This window comes from Eleutherodactylus coqui, chromosome 3 (assembly GCF_035609145.1).
Source record: "Eleutherodactylus coqui strain aEleCoq1 chromosome 3, aEleCoq1.hap1, whole genome shotgun sequence".
NCBI classification, from domain to species: domain Eukaryota; kingdom Metazoa; phylum Chordata; class Amphibia; order Anura; family Eleutherodactylidae; genus Eleutherodactylus; species Eleutherodactylus coqui.
Genome location: NC_089839.1, coordinates 315,413,628 through 315,436,799, shown reverse-complemented (window position 1 = coordinate 315,436,799; position 23,172 = coordinate 315,413,628). Strand labels below are relative to the sequence as shown.

The 23,172-nt window shown below is 46.2% G+C and overlaps 1 protein-coding gene across 1 annotated transcript in view; it reads left to right on the top strand.

Moving 5' to 3' along the window:
• Positions 1-23,172, top strand: part of ERI3 (ERI1 exoribonuclease family member 3) — a 292,819-nt gene that overhangs the window by 85,730 nt on the left and 183,917 nt on the right. The window contains exon 6 of the mRNA XM_066597996.1: positions 17,977-18,049. Coding sequence (XP_066454093.1) covers positions 17,977-18,049 — 73 coding nt within the window. The remainder of the gene's footprint in view (positions 1-17,976; positions 18,050-23,172) is intronic.

The window sequence follows — 23,172 nt, the reverse complement described above, 5'->3', positions numbered from 1 at the left end:
TGGCACATGTAGCGAAGATGTTGCTGTCGCTGATGCCGCCGCCATCACTGCCCTCCCTCCCTCCGACCGAGATCGGAGGGAGGAGGTGCGCGACTCCATAACAAGCACGCACCCAAGAGAGTGCACTCTTCCTGGGATCCCAGCTAGATCTTCACCTGGGACTCCTGACCACACCCTGGTTCCAGCAGAGCTCTCCAAGACACAACCTACTCCTGAGATGCACTCACTATTCTGCTGCTGGAGTCACTGTGTACATACATTACTTATCCTGTACTGATCCTGAGTTCCATCCTGTATTATACTCCAGAGCTGCACTCACTATTCTGCTGGTGGAGCCGCAGTGTACATACATTACTTATCCTGTACTGATCCTGAGTTCCATCCTGTATTATACTCCAGAGCTGCACTCACTATTCTGTTGGTACAGTCACTGTGTACATACATTACTTATTCTGTATTATACTCCAGAGCTGCATTCACTATTCTGCTGGTGGAGTCACTGTGTATATACATTACTTATCCTGTACTGCTCCTGAGTTACATCCTGTATTATACTCCAGAGCTGCACTCACGATTCTGCTGTTGGTGGTATCACTGTGTACATACATTACTTATCCTGTACTGCTCCTGAGTTCCATCCTGTATTATACCCCAGAGCTGCACTCACTATTCTGCTGGTGGAGTCACTGTGTACATACATTACTTATCCTGTACTGATCCTGAGTTACATCCTGTATTATACTCCAGAGCTGCACTCACTATTCTGCTGGTGGAGTCGCTGTGTACATACATTCCTTATCCTGTACTGCCCCTGAGTTACATCCTGTATTATACTTCAGAGCTGCACTCACTATTGTGCTGGTGGAGTCACTGTGTACATACATTCCTTATCCTGTACTGCCCCTGAGTTACATCCTGTATTATACTTCAGAGCTGCACTCACTATTCTGCTGGTGGAGTCACTGTGTACATACATTACTTATCCTGTACTGCTCCTGAGTTACATCCTGTATTATACTCCAGAGCTGCAATCACTATTCTGCTGGTGGAGTCGCTGTGTACATACATTCCTTATCCTCTACTGCTCCTGAGTTACATCCTGTATTATACTCCAGAGCTGCACTCACTATTCTGCTGGTGGAGCCGCAGTGTACATACGTTACTTATCCTATACTGCTCCTGAGTTACATCCTGTATTATACCCCAGAGCTGCACTCACTATTCTGCTGGTGGAGTCACTGTATACATACATTACTTATCGTGTATTATACTTCAGAGCTGCACTCACTACTCTGCAGTTAATTCCTTGTGTGTGTCAGTCTTGCGTGCTGTAGCTCTGCAGTTAGAGTATATGTACCTCTATATATACAGAGTTTTAGTTCCTTCTCTTGTGGGGATGAAGTTTCCGAGTGGCAGCACTTTTGCCCGCTGTGAGCGGCGGCCGCCCTGATCTGGATGTGATTGCAGCAGACAGTGTGGTGAACAGAGCCGTCACTGACTCAGTCATCTTCTCGCTGCAGGCCACAAACAGATGAAAGGGGGAGCGGGTTACTTTGTGGAGTGTCTGTAGGATGGGGACCCCAGTGCAGCAGGTAATTTGATGAGGAGGATGCAGTCGGGTGAGAACTTGGAAGCGGCTCCTTTGTGAGGAGTAAATAAATAGAATGTGAAGATAGAGCCGAGGAGTTCTGAGGACGGAGCGGCAGCAGATTGAAGAGGTGGATGCAGGAACCTGTGCGGCGGCTTTTCTTGCCTGGTTGTCTCTCGCAGGCTGCCTGAGGCGCACTCTGTACCTCCTGGAGAATGACAGCAGTGTGACACCGCGAAAATAATTACTAACAAATCCCAGTGACTGCAAACAGCTCGGTGTCTTCAGGAGCATGTCAGCGAGCAGGAGCCAGCCGCGGCCACCACTAGTGCCAGGTGGAAGCCACCGCCCAGACAGCAAGCAGATTCTGTCCTCGGGCCAGCGCCGGATACTGGAGGTGGAATCTGATAAACTGTGAGCTGCGGACACGACGTGTAAAGGAACGCTGCACATCGCCTGGTTTACAATGTAGCCACGGGGGTCTGGAGGGAGTTACAACGTATCTACTCATAATGGTGTTCTATGGGGAGATGCAATGTATCCGCTCCTAGCAGGGCTTCTATGGGGATATACAATGTATCCGCTCCTAGTGCAGGCTTCTATGGGGATATACAATGTATCCGCTCCTAGTAGGGCTTCTATGGGAGATACAATGTATCCGCTCCTAGCAGGGCTTCTATGGGGATATACAATGTATCCGCTGCTAGCAGGGCTTCTATGGGAGATACAATGTATCCGCTCCTAGTGCAGGCTTCTATGGGAAATGCAATGTATCCGCTCCTAGCAGGGCTTCTATGGGGAGATAATAATAATAAATAATACTAAACTTTATTTGTATAGCGCCACCATATCCCGCAGCGCTTACATAGACAGGGGGATACAGAAAGACAAAAGTACAAACATTACAGAACCAGGGATACATAGTAATCAGCTGATGGAGACAATAGGGGTGAGGGTCCTGCTCCAACCAGCTTACATACTACAGATAATGGGGTGATACAGAAGGTAAAGGGGCTGGAGATGTGCACAGTATGGCGGGGTGGAGATGTGCACTGTATGGCGAGGTGGAGATGTGCACGGTATGGTGGGGTGGAGATGTGCCCGGTATGGCGGGTGGAGAGTGAGGGATGCTATACACAGACAATGGTCAGACATTTAGCCGTGTGACGGCAGAAACAGTATGACTGCAGGAGCGGTTTATGATGGCTAGCAGGGATTGCAGTCGGTAGGTCAGGGAGCATGTTATCAGGGGGTACAGAGGGGTTTGTTTAGGGGATGCGGTATGCCTCCCTGTAGAGGTGCGTTTTTAGAGCACGCCTGAAGTTCTGCGAGTCCTGGATTGCTCGGGTAGCCTTTGGTAGTGCGTTCCAGAGGACCAGTGCTGCTCTGGAGAAGTCTTGGAGGCGGAGTGAGAAGTTCGAATTAAAGGGGCACTCAGTCTGGTTTTGTTAGCAGAGCGGAGAGCCCGGGCTGGGTGATGGATTGAGATGAGGGATACAATGTAGGGGGGCGCTGCGCTGTGGATGAGGGATACAATATAGGGGGGCGCTGCGCTGTGGATGAGGGATACAATATAGGGGGCGCTGCGCTGCGCTGTGGAGGGCTTTGTGGATGAAGGTGGTGAGTTTAAATTGAATTCTGTATTTAACGGGCAGCCAGTGCAGTGACCGGCACAGGGCAGAGGCGTCCGAGTAGCGGCTGGACAGGAAGATGAGCCTGGCTGCCGCATTCAGGATGGATTGGAGAGGGTAGAGTCTGGTGCAGGGGAGGCCGATCAGCAACGAGTTGTAATAATCGAGCCGGGAGTGGATGAGGGCAACAGTAAGCGTTTATAACGTGTCCACAGTGAGAAAAGAGCGGATTCTTGCGATGTTCTTGAGGTACAGCTGACATGTTCGGGCCAGAGATTGGATGTAGGGGGTAAAGGAGAGATCGGGGTCAGATATAACCCCAAGGCAGCAGGCGTGCTGGGAGTTATGGTGCCACACACTGAGATGGAGATGTCAGGAGGAGGTCGGTTAGTGGAGGGTGGAAATACCAGCAGGTCAGTTGTTGAGAGGTTTAGTTTTAGGTAGAGAGAGGATACATTGTATCTCCCCATAGAAGCCCTGCTAGGAGCGGATACATTGTATCGACCAAATCATTATTATCAGTAAGGCGCTGTTCATATCTGCGTTCTGGTTTTCGCTCCGTCTACAATCTCATAAACCCAATTCAAGAACAGACACCAAGCGGAAACAAACAGAAAGGAGGGTTTTCAGCTTTTTGACGATCGGTCAGATGGACAATCCTTGGCCTCCATTTTGATGGAACCGGCTTTTCTCCTCTTCCTCCTGAGCGGCGCAGCATTACAATTGGGATAAAACCGCCCTGGCATCAAAGGGAAAGTGAACAGAAACATTTGTTTTAATGTAACCGTCCCAGTGGCGGAATAGAAGAATGGAAACGCCGACCGCAGAGGACCGCAGAGGACCACAGAGGGGATCGGAGCCGGTGGAAGGTTTCTGAATGTCACGAAAGAAGAGTGTTGAAAATGTGTGTCGGAAAAATGCAAATAAGGAGGTTGTTGTGTGATTTGTAGGGGACCGAGGCGATTGTCTTCTAGTTCCCTAATAAATGGGGGTATGGTGAACGCTCCGCACGTTGGACCTCGCAGGTTCCATGGCGGTTCTGTTTCGGATTCGCATCTCGGGCTTGTAATATCAGATTCTAATGAGTGCTTGCACACGATCCTTCACATGCAGCTCTCTTTACACTTTGGGGTTCTGTCTGAGCGCGCCCCTTGTCCACACACGTCCCACAGAATAGCTGGGATATCAGGCAGAGGCTTCCCGAGCTGCGCTCCTGGCGCTTCCCTTCATTAGTGCTGGCTGACAGCAGATTGAGCCTGTGCGCTGCTCCCTGTCATGTCTACACTTCACGCGCAGTGATATTTAAAGCTGACGCGCCGCTTATAGACTTGTTGTACCGTGACAAGTTAAAATAAATAAATGTGGAGTCCTCCTGTCACGGCGTCCTCGCAGCTGTCACCCGCGCGGTAATAAGCTGCATCTTATTATGCATGTGTTGGGGTAATTATTTATTTGATATGAGGCTGTCACCATAGACGGTAAACATGTGTATTGTGCGCCGCGATGAAACCAGCGGCAGATTGCGGGTAGAAATAGAAGAAAACAACGATAATTCAATACAAACGGACGAGATGGCTGACAGCGACACCGAACGCTTTGTCCCGACAAGGCAGGCGCCGCCCTCCAGCGGGATCATTAGCAGTAAGCAGGAGCAGCGCCGCCGCTGGCCGTCAGGGGTGTGACGATGCTCTGCAGATCGCCATCTCTGAAGATCCTTACTCTTACAGATCGCGGCCGTCAGAATATTGTTGTCTTACAATGACACAAGTTGGGGTTCGGGGTTCACCCTGTCTCATCCATATATACATCACGCAGTATACATCACCTAGAAGCGCTGTCAGGGGCTCCGCTACATTATCTCCCCAGTACTATTCTTCTTTATCTCTTCTGCCAGGGATTGAAAAATCCCCGCCTCCTGAAGGCGCTGGCTGTGATTGGCTGACACTTAGCCAATCAAAGCTAGCGCTCAATGAGTGGCTGTGATTGGTTCATCAAGTGCTGGCTGTGATTGGCTAAGCGTCAGCCAATCAGAGGCAGCGCTTCCAAGAGGCGTGCATTTTTCAATCCCCAGCCAGAAGAGACGAAAGAGAATAGTAGTGGGCTTCACAGACATGTGATTTGTAGCAACGCAACAAAATGGCATGACTTTGTCGCCCCTGTAAATGAGGCCTTAGGTGCAGCGTCTCTTTGTAAATTACTAAATTATGTCTGCCTGCAGCCACCACTAGAGGGCGCTCATTTCATACCTTGATTACAGAGCGTGTGGTGGTATAGATAGCTGTTTGTGCAGGGAATTTGCACTATGGAAGAGAAAAATGGACTCAAAATACTATAAAGGTACAGGTGTGACCTCACAGAGGGTTGTGTTATGATAGTAAGTTACCCATGATCCACAGGATAGGCGAGTGGTTGGTTGGGGAAGGGGGGCGGTGTACAACCACGGATTCTGAGATCGGGGCTCCTTGAGTGCACTTATGGAGCAGTAATCGCTCATGAGCACTACCTTCCGTGCTCCCACTGAATTAGCGAAGCTGCAGGATGCATGACCACTGCTTCATACATGTAGGGACCAGGGCTCGGTCCCAGTTTATGTGGGCCTTAGGGCGACAGAGTCTCAGTGGGTCACACCACATGCAGCAGTAAATCATACAGTGACCGCAGAACAGTAGATACCAGTGCTACACAGGTGCTTTGCAGACCATATAAGTGATTACACTACTGTATTATCCATTATCAGTTCCCATTTACTTCTGTATGCAGCCCAGACCACCATAGCGACTTCTCCCGGACACAGTTTGTCTCACAGCTCCTGGCTATTCCATCACCCTCCCTCTGTTATCTCCACCTTTACACAAGCCCCCTTCTACAGTACCCACGATAGTAATAATGCTATCAGTGGCACCCAACACAGTAGTGCTGTCTCAATTTTTGTGCCCCCTGTAGGCCCTACACAGCAAGTGCTACTTATAGTGACCCTGTGAGGTAAACATCCTGGACCACAGACTGCCGTTACCTGCGCTGATACATTGTAACAAACTGTCAGGACAGGAGAGAGATTTGTGCCTTTGCTTTGTTTACCTCACATAGGATTATCTAAATTGGTGACAATTGTAACAAACCCTCAGCTGTGAGAAGTCTTATGTCCCATTTATACTGGACGAGCGCTGACGTCACCGCTAACGTCTTGACCTATCTTTTACTGAAAAGGGCTGAAAAAAAAAGGGATTAGGAGGGAGTTTACCTGCGTCTGACGCTCGGAAACGAAGACCGCTGCCGCTATGTGAGCTACTAGAAGTGGTGCCTCCGAGGATTCCTGCTGACCGAAGGGATTCCGCGCTGCAGCGTATATTCCCCAGGATACGCCCGTGTGAATGGACCAAAAAATGCTAATTAAGCTCAAGACTTGATCGCAGCTGTGCTTCATTAATGCAATTATGCGGTGCGTGCGGGTAGCCGTAAACACGAAAACGCTCTTGTGACCGGCCCCCAGGCTGCGCCGACATGGAACGGTTCGTTCAGTATAAGAGCCAACGACTGACAAACGGGGATCGGGAGGTCCTCGCTCCTCCTTTAGGTCAGCACGTTTACGTACCGATCGGTCAGAGGAATGTGAAACCTTGAGCGACAAGAGAGCGAGAATCACGGAGCGCCCACGACCTGGTGATGAGGTCACGGCTCGCTCTACTTGGAATGCCGTTATGCGAAAAAAATGTTTTCTGAAAAGAGGGGATTCTATTGTGGAAGAACCTAAAAAAAGCAAATGATAAAAGCTAAACGTTATTTGTAGGCGGAAAATGGTACCAATAAAGACTCCAGCTCGCCGCAGAAACGACCCGCCCCCCTGTAGCCGTGGCGACCGGAAAATAAAAAGGTACAAGTTTTGAAAAGTGGAGATGAAAATACCAAAAACATCATCCTATCCTTAGGACCAAAATAGGCCGCGTCACTAAGGGGTTAAAGATGGAAACCTAAATGCAGATATGAACAGTCTTGGGTCTTGTCAGAATTACAAGGTGGGTAAAATTGTCCCCATTCACTGACAGCAAGCAGAGAGCTTGAAAACATTGAGGAATGAAAACACAACGCATAAGATAAGGCTGCATTCTGCTGCTCCGTCGCTGTAATGGCGGAGGGCACGGGGGCGTACAATAAAACGGTACTCTGCCCCTTTAGGATTGGCATCTCCCTGGGGAGGGTCGATGATGCAGCATGTCATCCCCGCAGCGCGGCGGCAGCAGATGGACATTAACCCGCTGTGATTAGTTGGCGGACGGGAACATTAATGTTTGATACACTGGGACCACCTGAGAGATGGAATTCAATTACTGCACCCTCGCCTCCTCCAGCAGAACCTGTTGAGATTCCTCCGCCTCTATTTGCAGGGTTGACCTCCAGGATAATTAGGGTTAAACTGATAAGCTATCACCTCGCTGACACATTTTATCATCCGCTGTTTGCACGGGAGGATACAATACAAAGGGGAGGCTGTCACTCAGCGCCCCAGATAAAGGTGTCAGCGCTCCGATAACCGCTCGGCCTTCTCCCTGCCATTGTTGTTCAATTAGTGCCCCCCACCCCCTGCTGGTGCCCGCCACCATATTTCACCTCATGCCATCCTGTGATAATGATGCCCTGTTAAGTGTGAGGGGAGATAGCGCACAATGGTCCTCATCCATCAGCACACCCGCACCCTGCGCACTTAAGGAAAGTGATAAGGCGATGGGAGCATCCATCATGGCAGCGGCGGGATTAAGAGCCGCCCCCCCCTCATCTGCCTGGACATAAATCTAAGCCCCGATGTTCCTCCGCTTGTAAGCGCCGTCCTCCATGGCGCTCACGTCTCCGCAGAGACAAAGTGTCACTTGTACAGAAACTTATTAAACTCTTGCGAGTAGCGGGCGCGCTCTGCGACCCCGGGCGCCTTTCTTTATGCATAAGGTTAATATCAGAAGCTGAGAACGCAGTGTGTTCTGCGGGAACCTATACATGTATACATTAATGGCGGCATACAGATAGAACATTACCGCGGATACAATGACGCCGTTTGTCATATTAAATCCACCAAGATGAAACATTCCAGACGTCCCCGATATCTGGGGTCTCTGAGGGGAGGAAAAACTACTCAAATGAGGTGTTTGCAGAAGTGTTCGCACCCTCTTATATATGGGGAAGTGGGTGTGTCCAGCAGTAGCCAATCACATGTAACCTCCTGATAGATAGTACTCTGCACTCCGCCGCCGTTATTTACAGGGATTCTGGGTTCCCCCATAGAAAGGTCGGCTCTTCTAGGAGGATCTTCTTAGTTGGTCGGTAAAGGTCTTACAGGACAGCAAAGGGGTCTGATTGTTAGAAGGGACTAAGGACATCTTCAAGACATTACATAGCAACCAATCACAGCACAGCTTTCATGTTACCTCAGTATAATATATAGCAACCAATCACAGTGCAGCTTTCATGTTACCTCAGTATAATATATAACAACCAATCACAGCACAGCTTTCATGTTACCTCAGCAGTATAATATATAACAACCAATCACAGAGCAGCTTTCATGTTACCTCAGTATAATATATAACAACCAATCACAGCACAGCTTTCATGTTACCTCAGTATAATATATAACAACCAATCACAGCGTAGCTTTCATGTTACCTCAGTATAATATATAACAACCAATCACAGCGTAGCTTTCATGTTACCTCAGTATAATATATAACAACCAATCACAGCACAGCTTTCATGTTACCTCAGTATAATATACAACCAATCACAGCACAGCTTTCATGTTACCTCAGCAGTATAATATATAACAACCAATCACAGCACAGCTTTCATGTTACCTCAGTATAATATATAGCAACCAATCACAGTGCAGCTTTCATGTTACCTCAGTATAATATATAACAACCAATCACAGCGCAGCTTTCATGTTACCTCAGTATAATATATAACAACCAATCACAGCGCAGCTTTCATGTTACCTCAGTGGTATAATATATAACAACCAATCACAGCGCAGCTTTCATGTTACCTCAGTATAATATATAACAACCAATCACAGAGCAGCTTTCATGTTACCTCAGTATAATATATAACAACCAATCACAGCGCAGCTTTCATGTTACCTCAGTATAATATATAACAACCAATCACAGCGCAGCTTTCATGTTACCTCAGTATAATATATAACAACCAATCACAGCGCAGCTTTCATGTTACCTCAGTATAATATATAACAACCAATCACAGCGCAGCTTTCATGTTACCTCAGTATAATATATAACAACCAATCACAGCGCAGCTTTCATGTTACCTCAGTATAATATATAACAACCAATCACAGCACAGCTTTCATGTTACCTCAGTATAATATATAACAGCCAATCACAGCGCAGCTTTCATGTTACCTCAGCAGTATAATATATAACAGCCAATCACAGCACAGCTTTCATGTTACCTCAGTATAATATATAACAGCCAATCACAGCACAGCCTTCATGTTACCTCAGCAGTATAATATATAACAGCCAATCACAGCGCAGCTTTCATGTTACCTCAGTATAATATATAACAACCAATCACAGCGCAGCTTTCATGTTACCTCAGCAGTATAATATATAACAACCAATCACAGCGCAGCTTTCATGTTACCTCAGTATAATATATAACAACCAATCACAGCACAGCTTTCATGTTACCTCAGCGGTATAATATATAACAACCAATCACAGTGCAGCTTTCATGTTACCTCAGTATAATATATAACAACCAATCACAGCGCAGCTTTCATGTTACCTCAGTATAATATATAACAACCAATCACAGCACAGCTTTCATGTTACCTCAGTATAATATATAACAACCAATCACAGCGCAGCTTTCATGTTACCTCAGTATAATATATGACAACCAATCACAGCGCAGCTTTCATTTTACCTCAGCAGTATAATATATAACAACCAATCACAGCGCAGCTTTCATGTTACCTCAGCAGTATAATATATAACAACCAATCACAGCGCAGCTTTCATGTTGCCCCAGCAGTATAATATATAACAACCAATCACAGCGCAGCTTTCATGTTACTTCAACGGTGCTCTCACGTATATAATATGTATCGGTGCTCCCACGTATATAATATGTATCGGTGCTCGCACGTATATAATATGTATCGGTGCTCCCACGTATATTATATGTATCGGTGCTCCCACGTATATTATATGTATCGGTGCTCCCACGTATATTATATGTATCGGTGCTCCCACGTATATTATATGTATCGGTGCTCCCACGTATATAATATGTATCGGTGCTCCCACGTATATTATATGTGTCGGTGCTCCCACGTATATTATATGTATTGGTGCTCCCATGTATATTATATGTATCAGTGCTCGCACGTATATTATATGTATCGGTGCTCCCACGTATATTATATGTATCGGTGCTCCCACGTATATTATATGTATCGGTGCTCCCACGTATATTATATGTATCGGTGCTCCCACGTATATAATATGTATCGGTGCTCCCACGTATATTATATGTATCGGTGCTCCCACGTATATTATATGTATCGGTGCTCCCACGTATATTATATGTATCGGTGCTCCCACGTATATAATATGTATCGGTGCTCCCATGTATATTATATGTATCGGTGCTCCCACGTATATTATATGTATCGGTGCTCCCATGTATATTATATGTATCGGTGCTCCCACGTATATTATATGTATCGGTGCTCCCACGTATATAATATGTATCGGTGCTCCCACGTATATTATATGTATCGGTGCTCCCACGTATATAATATGTATCGGTGCTCGCACGTATATTATATGTATCGGTGCTCCCCCGTATATTATATGTATCGGTGCTCCCACGTATATTATATGTATCGGTGCTCCCACGTATATAATATGTATCGGTGCTCCCACGTATATTATATGTATCGGTGCTCCCACGTATATAATATGTATCGTGCTCCCACGTATATTATATGTATCGGTGCTCCCACGTATATTATATGTATCGGTGCTCCCACGTATATTATATGTATCGTGCTCCCACGTATATTATATGTATCGGTGCTCCCACGTATATTATATGTGTCGGTGCTCCCACGTATATTATATGTATCGGTGCTCCCACGTACATTATATGTATCGGTGCTCCCACGTATATAATATGTATCGGTGCTCCCACGTATATTATATGTATCGGTGCTCCCACGTATATTATATGTATCGGTGCTCCCACGTATATTATATGTATCGGTGCTCCCACGTATATAATATGTATCGGTGCTCCCACGTATATAATATGTATCGGTGCTCCCACGTATATTATATGTATCGGTGCTCCCACGTATATTATATGTATCGGTGCTCGCACGTATATTATATGTATCGCTGCTCCCACGTACATTATATGTATCGGTGCTCCCACGTATATTATATGTATCGGTGCTCCCACGTATATTATATGTATCGGTGCTCCCACGTATATTATAGGTATCGGTGCTCCCACGTATATTATATGTATCGGTGCTCCCACGTATATTATATGTATCGGTGCTCCCACGTATATTATATGTATCGGTGCTCCCACGTATATTATATGTATCGTGCTCCCACGTATATAATATGTATCGGTGCTCCCACGTATATTATATGTATCGGTGCTCCCACGTATATTATATGTATCGGTGCTCCCACGTATATTATATGTATCGGTGCTCCCACGTATATTATATGCATCGGTGCTCCCACGTATATTATATGTATCGGTGCTCCCACGTATATTATATGTATCGGTGCTCCCACGTATATTATATGTATCGGTGCTCCCACGTACATTATATGTATCGGTGCTCCCACGTATATAATATGTATCGTGCTCCCACGTATATTATATGTATCGTGCTCCCACGTATATTATATGTATCGGTGCTCCCACGTATATTATATGTATCGGTGCTCCCACGTATATTATATGTATCGGTGCTCCCACGTATATTATATATATCGGTGCTCCCACGTATATTATATGTATCGTGCATTATATGTATCGGTGCTCCCACGTATATAATATGTATCGGTGCTCCCACGTATATAATATGTATCGGTGCTCCCACGTATATAATATGTATCGGTGCTCCCACGTATATTATATGTATCGGTGCTCCCACGTATATAATATGTATCCGTGCTCCCACATATATAATATGTATCGGTGCTCCCACGTATATAATATGTATCGGTGCTCCCACGTATATTATATGTATCGGTGCTCCCACGTATATTATATGTATCGGTGCTCCCACGTATATAATATGTATCGGTGCTCCCATGTATATTATATGTATCGGTGCTCCCACGTATATTATATGTATCGGTGCTCCCACGTATATTATATGTATCGGTGCTCCCACGTATATTATATGTATCGGTGCTCCCACGTATATTATATGTATCGGTGCTCCCACGTATATTATATGTATCGGTGCTCCCACGTATATTATATGTGTCGGTGCTCCCACGTATATTATATGTATCGTTGTTCCCACGTATATAATATGTATCGGTGCTCCCACGTATATTATATGTTTCGGTGCTCCCACGTATATTATGTGTATCGGTGCTCCTACGTATATTATGTGTATCGGTGCTCCCACGTATATTATGTGTATCGTGCTCCCACGTATATAATATGTATCATGCTCCCACGTATATTATATGTATCGGTGCTCCCACGTATATTATATGTATCGGTGCTCCCACGTATATAATATGTATCGGTGCTCCCACGTATATAATATGTATCGGTGCTCCCACGTATATTATATGTGTCGGTGCTCCCACGTATATTATATGTATCGTTGTTCCCACGTATATAATATGTATCGGTGCTCCCACGTATATTATATGTTTCGGTGCTCCCACGTATATTATGTGTATCGGTGCTCCTACGTATATTATGTGTATCGGTGCTCCCACGTATATTATGTGTATCGTGCTCCCACGTATATAATATGTATCATGCTCCCACGTATATTATATGTATCGGTGCTCCCACGTATATTATATGTATCGGTGCTCCCACGTATATAATATGTATCGGTGCTCCCACGTATATAATATGTATCGGTGCTCCCACGTATATTATGTGTGTCGGTGCTCCCATGTATATTATATGTATCATGCTCCCACGTATATTATATGTATCGGTGCTCCCACGTATATTATATGTATCGGTGCTCCCACGTATATTATATGTATCGGTGCTCCCACGTATATTATATGCATCGGTGCTCCCACGTATATTATATGTATCGGTGCTCCCACGTATATTATATGTATCGGTGCTCCCACGTATATTATATGTATCGGTGCTCCCACGTACATTATATGTATCGGTGCTCCCACGTATATAATATGTATCGTGCTCCCACGTATATTATATGTATCGTGCTCCCACGTATATTATATGTATCGGTGCTCCCACGTATATTATATGTATCGGTGCTCCCACGTATATTATATGTATCGGTGCTCCCACGTATATTATATATATCGGTGCTCCCACGTATATTATATGTATCGTGCATTATATGTATCGGTGCTCCCACGTATATAATATGTATCGGTGCTCCCACGTATATTATATGTATCGGTGCTCCCACGTATATTATATGTGTCGGTGCTCCCACGTATATTATATGTATCGGTGCTCCCACGTATATTATATGTATCGGTGCTCCCACGTATATAATATGTATCGGTGCTCCCATGTTTATTATATGTATCGGTGCTCCCACGTATATTATGTGTATCGGTGCTCCCACGTATATTATGTGTATCGGTGCTCCCACGTATATAATATGTATCGGTGCTCCCATGTATATTATATGTATCGGTGCTCCCACGTATATTATATGTGTCGGTGCTCCCACGTATATTATATGTATCGGTGCTCCCACGTATATTATATGTGTCGGTGCTCCCACATATATTATATGTATCGGTGCTCCCACGTATATTATATGTATCGGTGCTCCCACGTATATAATATGTATCGGTGCTCCCACGTATATAATATGTATCGGTGCTCCCACGTATATTATATGTATCGGTGCTCCCACGTATATAATATGTATCCGTGCTCCCACATATATAATATGTATCGGTGCTCCCACGTATATAATATGTATCGGTGCTCCCACGTATATTATATGTATCGGTGCTCCCACGTATATTATATGTATCGGTGCTCCCACGTATATAATATGTATCGGTGCTCCCATGTATATTATATGTATCGGTGCTCCCACGTATATTATATGTATCGGTGCTCCCACGTATATTATATGTATCGGTGCTCCCACGTATATTATATGTATCGGTGCTCCCACGTATATAATATGTATCGGTGCTCCCATGTATATTATATGTATCGGTGCTCCCACGTATATAATATGTATCGGTGCTCCCACGTATATTATATGTATCGGTGCTCCCACGTATATTATATGTATCGGTGCTCCCACGTATATTATATGTATCGGTGCTCCCACGTATATTATATGTATCGGTGCTCCCACGTATATTATATGTGTCGGTGCTCCCACGTATATTATATGTATCGTTGTTCCCACGTATATAATATGTATCGGTGCTCCCACGTATATTATATGTTTCGGTGCTCCCACGTATATTATGTGTATCGGTGCTCCTACGTATATTATGTGTATCGGTGCTCCCACGTATATTATGTGTATCGTGCTCCCACGTATATAATATGTATCATGCTCCCACGTATATTATATGTATCGGTGCTCCCACGTATATTATATGTATCGGTGCTCCCACGTATATAATATGTATCGGTGCTCCCACGTATATAATATGTATCGGTGCTCCCACGTATATTATATGTGTCGGTGCTCCCACGTATATTATATGTATCGTTGTTCCCACGTATATAATATGTATCGGTGCTCCCACGTATATTATATGTTTCGGTGCTCCCACGTATATTATGTGTATCGGTGCTCCTACGTATATTATGTGTATCGGTGCTCCCACGTATATTATGTGTATCGTGCTCCCACGTATATAATATGTATCATGCTCCCACGTATATTATATGTATCGGTGCTCCCACGTATATTATATGTATCGGTGCTCCCACGTATATAATATGTATCGGTGCTCCCACGTATATAATATGTATCGGTGCTCCCACGTATATTATGTGTGTCGGTGCTCCCATGTATATTATATGTATCATGCTCCCACGTATATTATATGTATCGGTGCTCCCACGTATATTATATGTATCGGTGCTCCCACGTATATTATATGTGTCGGTGCTCCCACGTATATTATATGTATCGGTGCTCCCACATATATAATATGTATCGGTGCTCCCACGTATATTATATGTATCGGTGCTCCCACGTATATAATATGTATCGGTGCTCCCACGTATATTATATGTATCGGTACTCCCACGTATATAATATGTATCGGTGCTCCCACGTATATTATATGCATCGGTGCTCCCACGTATATTATATGTATCGGTGCTCCCACGTATATAATATGTTTCGGTGCTCCCACGTATATAATATGTATCGGTGCTCCCACGTATATAATATGTATCGGTGCTCGCACGTATATTATATGTATCGGTGCTCCCACGTATATTATATGTATCGGTGCTCCCACGTATATTATGTGTATCGGTGCTCCCACGTATATTATATGTGTCGGTGCTCCCACGTATATTATATGTATCGTGCTCCCACGTATATTATATGTATCGGTGCTCCCACGTATATTATATGTATCGGTGCTCCCACGTATATTATATGTATCGGTGCTCCCACGTATATTATATGTATCGGTGCTCCCACGTATATTATATGTATCGGTGCTCCCACGTATATTATATGTATCGGTGCTCCCACGTATATAATATGTATCGGTGCTCCCACGTATATAATATGTATCGGTGCTCCCACGTATATTATATGTATCGGTGCTCGCACGTATATTATATGTATCGGTGCTCCCACGTATATTATATGTATCGGTGCTCCCACGTATATTATATGTATCGGTGCTCCCACGTATATTATATGTATCGGTGCTCCCTCGTATATTATATGTATCGGTGCTTCCACGTACATTATATGTATCGGTGCTCCCACGTATATTATATGTATCGGTGCTCCCACGTATATTATATGTATCGGTGCTCCCACGTATATTATATGTATCGGTGCTCCCACGTATATTATATGTATCGGTGCTCCCACGTATATTATATGTATCGGTGCTCCCACGTATATTATATGTATCGGTGCTCCCACGTATATTATATGTATCGGTGCTCCCACGTATATTATATGTATCGGTGCTCCCACGTATATTATATGTATCGGTGCTCCCACGTATATTATATGTATCGGTGCTCCCACGTACATTATATGTATCGTGCGCCCACGTATATTATATGTATCGTGCTCCCACGTATATTATATGTATCGTGCGCCCACGTATATTATATGTATCAGTGCTCGCACGTATATTATATGTATCGGTGCTCCCACGTATATTATATGTATCGGTGCTCCCACGTATATTATATGTATCGGTGCTCCCACGTACATTATATGTATCGCTGCTCCCACGTATATTATATGTATCGTGCTCCCACGTATATTATATGTATCGTGCATTATATGTATCGGTGCTCCCACGTATATTATATGTATCGGTGCTCCCACTTATATTATATGTATCGGTGCTCCCACGTATATTATATGTATCGGTGCTCCCATGTATATTATATGTATCGGTGCTCCCATGTATATTATATGTATCGGTGCTCCCACGTATATTATATGTATCGGTGCTCCCACGTTTATTATATGTATCGGTGCTCCCACGTTTATTATATGTATCGGTGCTCCCACGTATATTATATGTGTCGGTGCTCCCATGTATATTATATGTATCGGTGCTCCCACGTATATTATATGTATCGGTGCTCCCACTTATATTATATGTATCGGTGCTCCCACGTATATTATATGTATCGGTGCTCCCACGTATATTATATGTATCGTGCTCCCACGTATATTATATGTATCGGTGCTCCCACGTATATTATATGTATCGGTGCTCCCACCTATTCATGCCAGCGTTCTTATATCTGTTACTTATCACGCCCCGCTTTGTGTCGCACATGTTCTATGTTGGGTATCCGTCTGGTTCTTTCTGAGTCCTTGTATTCAGCAGCTTCCTTCCATCTGCTGCTGGTATACATGCCCAGTAGAAGGGCTGTAAGCGTGTATACAAGGTATCTCCATATATGCTGATGTATGATATATGCTTGTATCTCACCAGTACATGTATCTCCGCTCGTTACACTGTGACGTATCATTAGTAGTTTATTGTTTCGCTCATGCAGGTTTGTATTGATGACTAATGCTATATTTGTGGTCAGCGCAGCCGTCCGCGGCGGCCGCTGACATTGTGCGCGCTTTATGTTGGACCTGCTAATTGACGTCAGCAGATGACATCAGAGCGGCCTGAATGATGTCACCGGTGTGATGCGCGGCGGCGCCCCCTTGTGTGGTGGCCTCAGGTGTATCTGCATGTGTTGCCGTGTGACATAATGACTTGTGAGGATTAGCGCTGATCCACTGGAGACTAAACGCTTCTCTCTGTTTTGCACCGACAGGCTGCCAGGACAGTGTGAATATTTAGGACTGCAGGTCGCAGATTACTTCAAGCAGTGGATTAATCTGAAGAAGGTACTTTTCCTTACAAATCCCTTCCCTCCACGTCTTCCTGTCCTCGGGGAGGTGTTTCGCGGTCGGCTTTATTTGCATGGAAATGAAGTGTGATTTCTCCAGCGCCTCTCCGGGGACGGACAGATTTCCCTTCCGTCCTTTTATTGTGCAGTTAATGGGAGTCTGATGCCGGCGAGTACCATGCTGCATCTCATCACGTGTGTCACGTGGGCCGACATATATCACCGTGTCTCATACCTAACCAGAGGACTCCATGCAATGCGTGTTCCTAGCATGACCCATGAAAGTGCCACATTGGTCGTGGTGGAGGAGGGGCCATTAGTCTGCGGGCTGGTCTGTGGTATCAGGCCTCCTGTCCACAGGCCGTATGTCATTGCGTCATCCCTGGCGAAAATCCGTATGCCGGTAACGTATGAAACGCTTTCCATAGGATAACTATAGAAAGCGCAGCCCGATGTACACAAGCGGATATCCGCTCTCGTATAATAGTTGCGGCATGCCGCGATGAACCTTTCGTAATAATACGTTCATCGTGAAAAATCGTGGTGACTCTAGTGTTCTCCCGCGGCGGAAAGCTGCTGCATTAAAACGCTGCGCCCGTGGACAGGCAGCCTTAGAGATAAGCAGCTAAGCACATACTGCAACATTCATACGTGTGTCTGCCCCTTTAAGAACGAGACGTAATACTGAGAGACATCAGGGAGCAGGTCCTTCATACAGGATGGAATGTACTCCCATCATCCAGAGCAGCAATGAAGGCTTCATGGGACCGCAGTGTCCTCAGCAACCACTGCTTGTCGGCATGTTCGTGTGCACTTATGGACCTCATTCCTACACTGTGGAGTTTATAATAGTACTAGAGCGTTATAAGAGGGGCGGCTGATATCACATATATGATGTCTCTGGAGGTTATATTAGTACTGGAGCGTTATAAGTGGAGCAGCTGATATCACATATATGATGTCTCTGGGGGTTATATCAGTACTGGCGTTTTATAGGAGGGGCGGCTGATATCACATATATGATGTCTCTGGAAGTTATATCAGTGCTGGAGCGTTATAAGAGGGGCGGCTGATATCACATATATGATGTCTCTGGGGGTTATATCAGTACGAGAGCGTTATAAGAGGAGCAACTGATATCGCATATGTGATTTGTCTTGAGGTTATATCAGTACTGGAGCGTTATAAGAGGAGCTGCTGATATCACATATATGATGTCTCTGGGGGTTATATCAGTGCTAAAGTGTAAGAGGAGCCGCTGATATCAGTCACATATATGATGGCTCTGGAGGTTATATCAGTACTGGAGCGTTATAAGAGAGGCGGCTGATATCACATATATGATGTCTCTGGAGGTTATATCAGTACTGGAGCATTATAAGAGGGGCGGCTGATATCACATATATGATGTCTCTGGGGGTTATATCAGTACTAGAGCGTTATAAGAGAAGCAGCTGATATCACATATATGATGTCTCTTGAGGTTATATCAGTACTCAAGTGTTATAAGAGGAGCGGCCGATATCGCATATATGTCTCTGGAGGTTATATCAGTGCTCGAATGTTATTAGAGCAGCGGCTGATATCACATATAGGATGTCTCTGGAGCTTATATTAGTACGGTAGCGTTATAAGACGAGCAGCTGATATCACATATATGATGTCTCTGGAGGTTATATCAGTACTGGAGTGTTAAAAGAGGAGCTGCTAATATCACATATATGATGTCTGGAGGTTATATCAGTACTGGAGCGTTATAAGAGGAGCAGCTGATATCACATGTATGATGTCTCTGGAGGTTAAAAGAGTAGCCGCTGATATCACATATATGATGTCTTTGGGGGTTATATCAGTGCTGGAGCGTTATAATAGGAGCTGCTGATATCACATATATGATGTCTCTGGAGGTTATATCAGTACTGGAGTGTTAAAAGAGGAGCTGCTAATATCACATATATGATGTCTGGAGGTTATATCAGTACTGGAGCGTTATAAGAGGAGCAGCTGATATCACATGTATGATGTCTCTGGAGGTTAAAAGAGTAGCCGCTGATATCACATATATGATGTCTTTGGGGGTTATATCAGTGCTGGAGCGTTATAATAGGAGCTGCTGATATCACATATATGATGTCTCTGGAGGTTATATCAGTGCTGGAGTGTTATAAGAGAAGTGGCTGATATCACATATATGACTCTGGAGGTTATATCAGTGCTGGAGCGTTATAAGAGAGGAGGCTGATATCAAATATACGATGTCTCTGGGGGTTATATCAGTACTGCAGCCATATAAGCGTTGCAGCTGATATCACATATATGTCTCTGGAGGTTATATCAGTACTGGAGCGCTATAAGAGGAGTGGCTGATATTGCATATATGATGTCTGTAGAGGTTATATCAGTACTGGAGCGTTATAAGAGGAGCAGCTGTTATCATATATGTGATTTCTCTGGGGGTTATATCAGTACTTGAGCGTTATAAGAGCAGCAGCTGATATCATATATGATGTCTTGGGGTTATATCAGTGCTGGAGCGTTATAAGAGGAGCAGCTGATATCACATGTATGTCGCTGGAGGTTATATCAGTGCTGGAGCGTTATAAGAGCAGCAGCTGATATCACACATATGATGTCTGGAGGTTATATCGGTACTGGAGCGTTATAAGAGGGGCGGCTGATATCACATATATGATGTCTGGAGGTTGTATCAGTGCTGGAGCGTTATAAGAGGGGCGGCTGATATCACATATATGATGTCTCTGGGGGTTATATCAGTACTGGAGTGTTATAAGAGCAGCAGCTGATATCACATATATGATGTCTGGAGGTTATATCAGTGCTGGAGCGTTATAAGAGCAGCAGCTGATATCACATATATGATGTCTGGAGGTTATATCAGTGCTGGAGCGTCAAAGTCCTTTTGCACGGGATGATTGTCGTTAAGCGTTGTTTGCAGCCCCGTGTTCTGACGGATAGTCATCTCATGTAAATGCATGCAGAGACTGAACAACTGCCTGCTGTCAGTGAATGGAGGTGTGGGGTGTAGTGGTAGGGGGAAACAACAGCGCTCTCCGGCCTGCTTCGCATCCATGCCGGCTGCGCTCCAAGCCTCACTGGGACTATTGGGATCGGTTCCTGGCACTTGTGCCGTGTCGATGGGGCTTTATAAGAAGAGCGGATGATATCAGTCACATATATGATGTTCTCAGTACTGCAGATATAGGATACGTAGTAGTGGTCCCGGTGGGCTGTCGGGGGTCTCTACATTGTTACTCATCCCACTGAAGATCACTACAGTCAGCCTTCCCACAGCCCGATGTGGCAGATAACAGAGAAGAATAGATTACAATCCCCCCTTCAGCAGCCTAAAGTGGCTGTTACCAGAGAGCAGTAGAGGAGGTTACTCTGCACATGGAGGGTTTTCGCCGGCTCCGGGTGCCTATATATTCTTCCTTCTCCTGTACGGGGGTCTACTACTGAAGGGTGTGCTCTCCTGTAAATGCCGCGCAGCGCCCGCCTGGGAGATGTGCCTGTCATGTGCTGTCAGAGCAGATCTGCTGGCTGATTGCCGGCTCTCGGTAAATGCGAAGTGACGGCACGGCGAGGCATTGCGCAGTTCACTGACCATTACACATCGCCATTTGAAGTTCACTAAACTTTTGCTGAGCAGATAGCAGCTTGTAGCTGGCAGAGCAAGTAACCCGGGCCGCGACTTGTGTAATGAGGAGCTGCGCCCGCTGCCCCCACCGCCCGGCCGTGCCCTTGCCTGCAGGAACTATTTGTGCCTTCTGAGATGACGGGCGCTGACACATGACAGGTTGGCGTTTAATACGTTTCATTGGAACAACAGAGGGGCACATGGGCATAAAGCCGACCTGGGCGGGGGTGGGTGCTGATCCAGTACTGATGGGAGGGCAGGACCCGCCGCTCGCTGCCCGCTTCCTCCTCCTGCAGTCTGCCGCGGTCGCCCCGTCCCTTGTGTGCTAATACGGTTGATGTGGGTGGGTTGTGCGCAATAGAGAACCCCATAGAGAGATCCTGCGCCCGCTTCACATCTGCATTTGCAGTTTACTTCTCTTTCATTGTGGGGACAGAAAACAACGGCCCGTATTTCGTGTCCCGCTGGTGCGTGTTCAGGGCGCTAGGTCTGCGGCTGTTGCAGCAGGTCTCTATTCTTCTCATGGAAGACAAGGAGGTAAATAATTATGTCCTCTGCAAAACGGATCCATTACATGGGGCGCAGATGGACGCAGCGCAGACGGACACGCAGATGGACGCCGCGCAGACGGACACGCCGATGGACGCCGCGCAGACGGACACGCCGATGGACGCCGCGCAGACGGACACGCCGATGGACACCGTGCTGACGGACACACAGATGGACGCCGCGCAGACGGACACGCCGATGGACGCCGCGCAGACGGACACGCCGATGGACGCCGCGCAGACGGACACGCCGATGGACACCGTGCTGACGGACACACAGATGGACGCCGCGCAGACGGACACGCCGATGGACGCCGCGCAGACGGACACGCCGATGGACGCCGCGCAGACGGACACGCCGATGGACGCCGCGCAGACGGACACGCCGATGGACGTCGCGCAGACGGACACGCCGATGGACGCCGCGCAGACGGACACGCCGATGGACGCCGCGCAGACGGACACGCCGATGGACACCGTGCTGACGGACACACAGATGGACGCCGCACAGACGGACACGCAGATGGACGCCGCGCAGGCGGACACGCAGATGGACGCCGCGCAGACGGACACGCAGATGGACGCCGCGCAGACGGACACGCAGATGGACGCCGCGCAGACGGACACGCAGATGGACGCCGCGCAGACGGACACGCAGATGGACGCCGCGCAGACGGACACGCAGATGGACGCCGCACAGACGGACATGCAGATGGACGCACAAATAGATGCCACGCAGACAGACACACAGATGGACGCCGCGCTGACGGACACGCAGATGGACGCCGCACTGACGGACGCACAAATAGATGCCACGCAGACAGACACACAGATGGATGCCGCGCTGACGGACACGCAGATGGACGCCGCGCAGACGGACACGCAGATGGACGCCGCGCAGACGGACACGCAGAT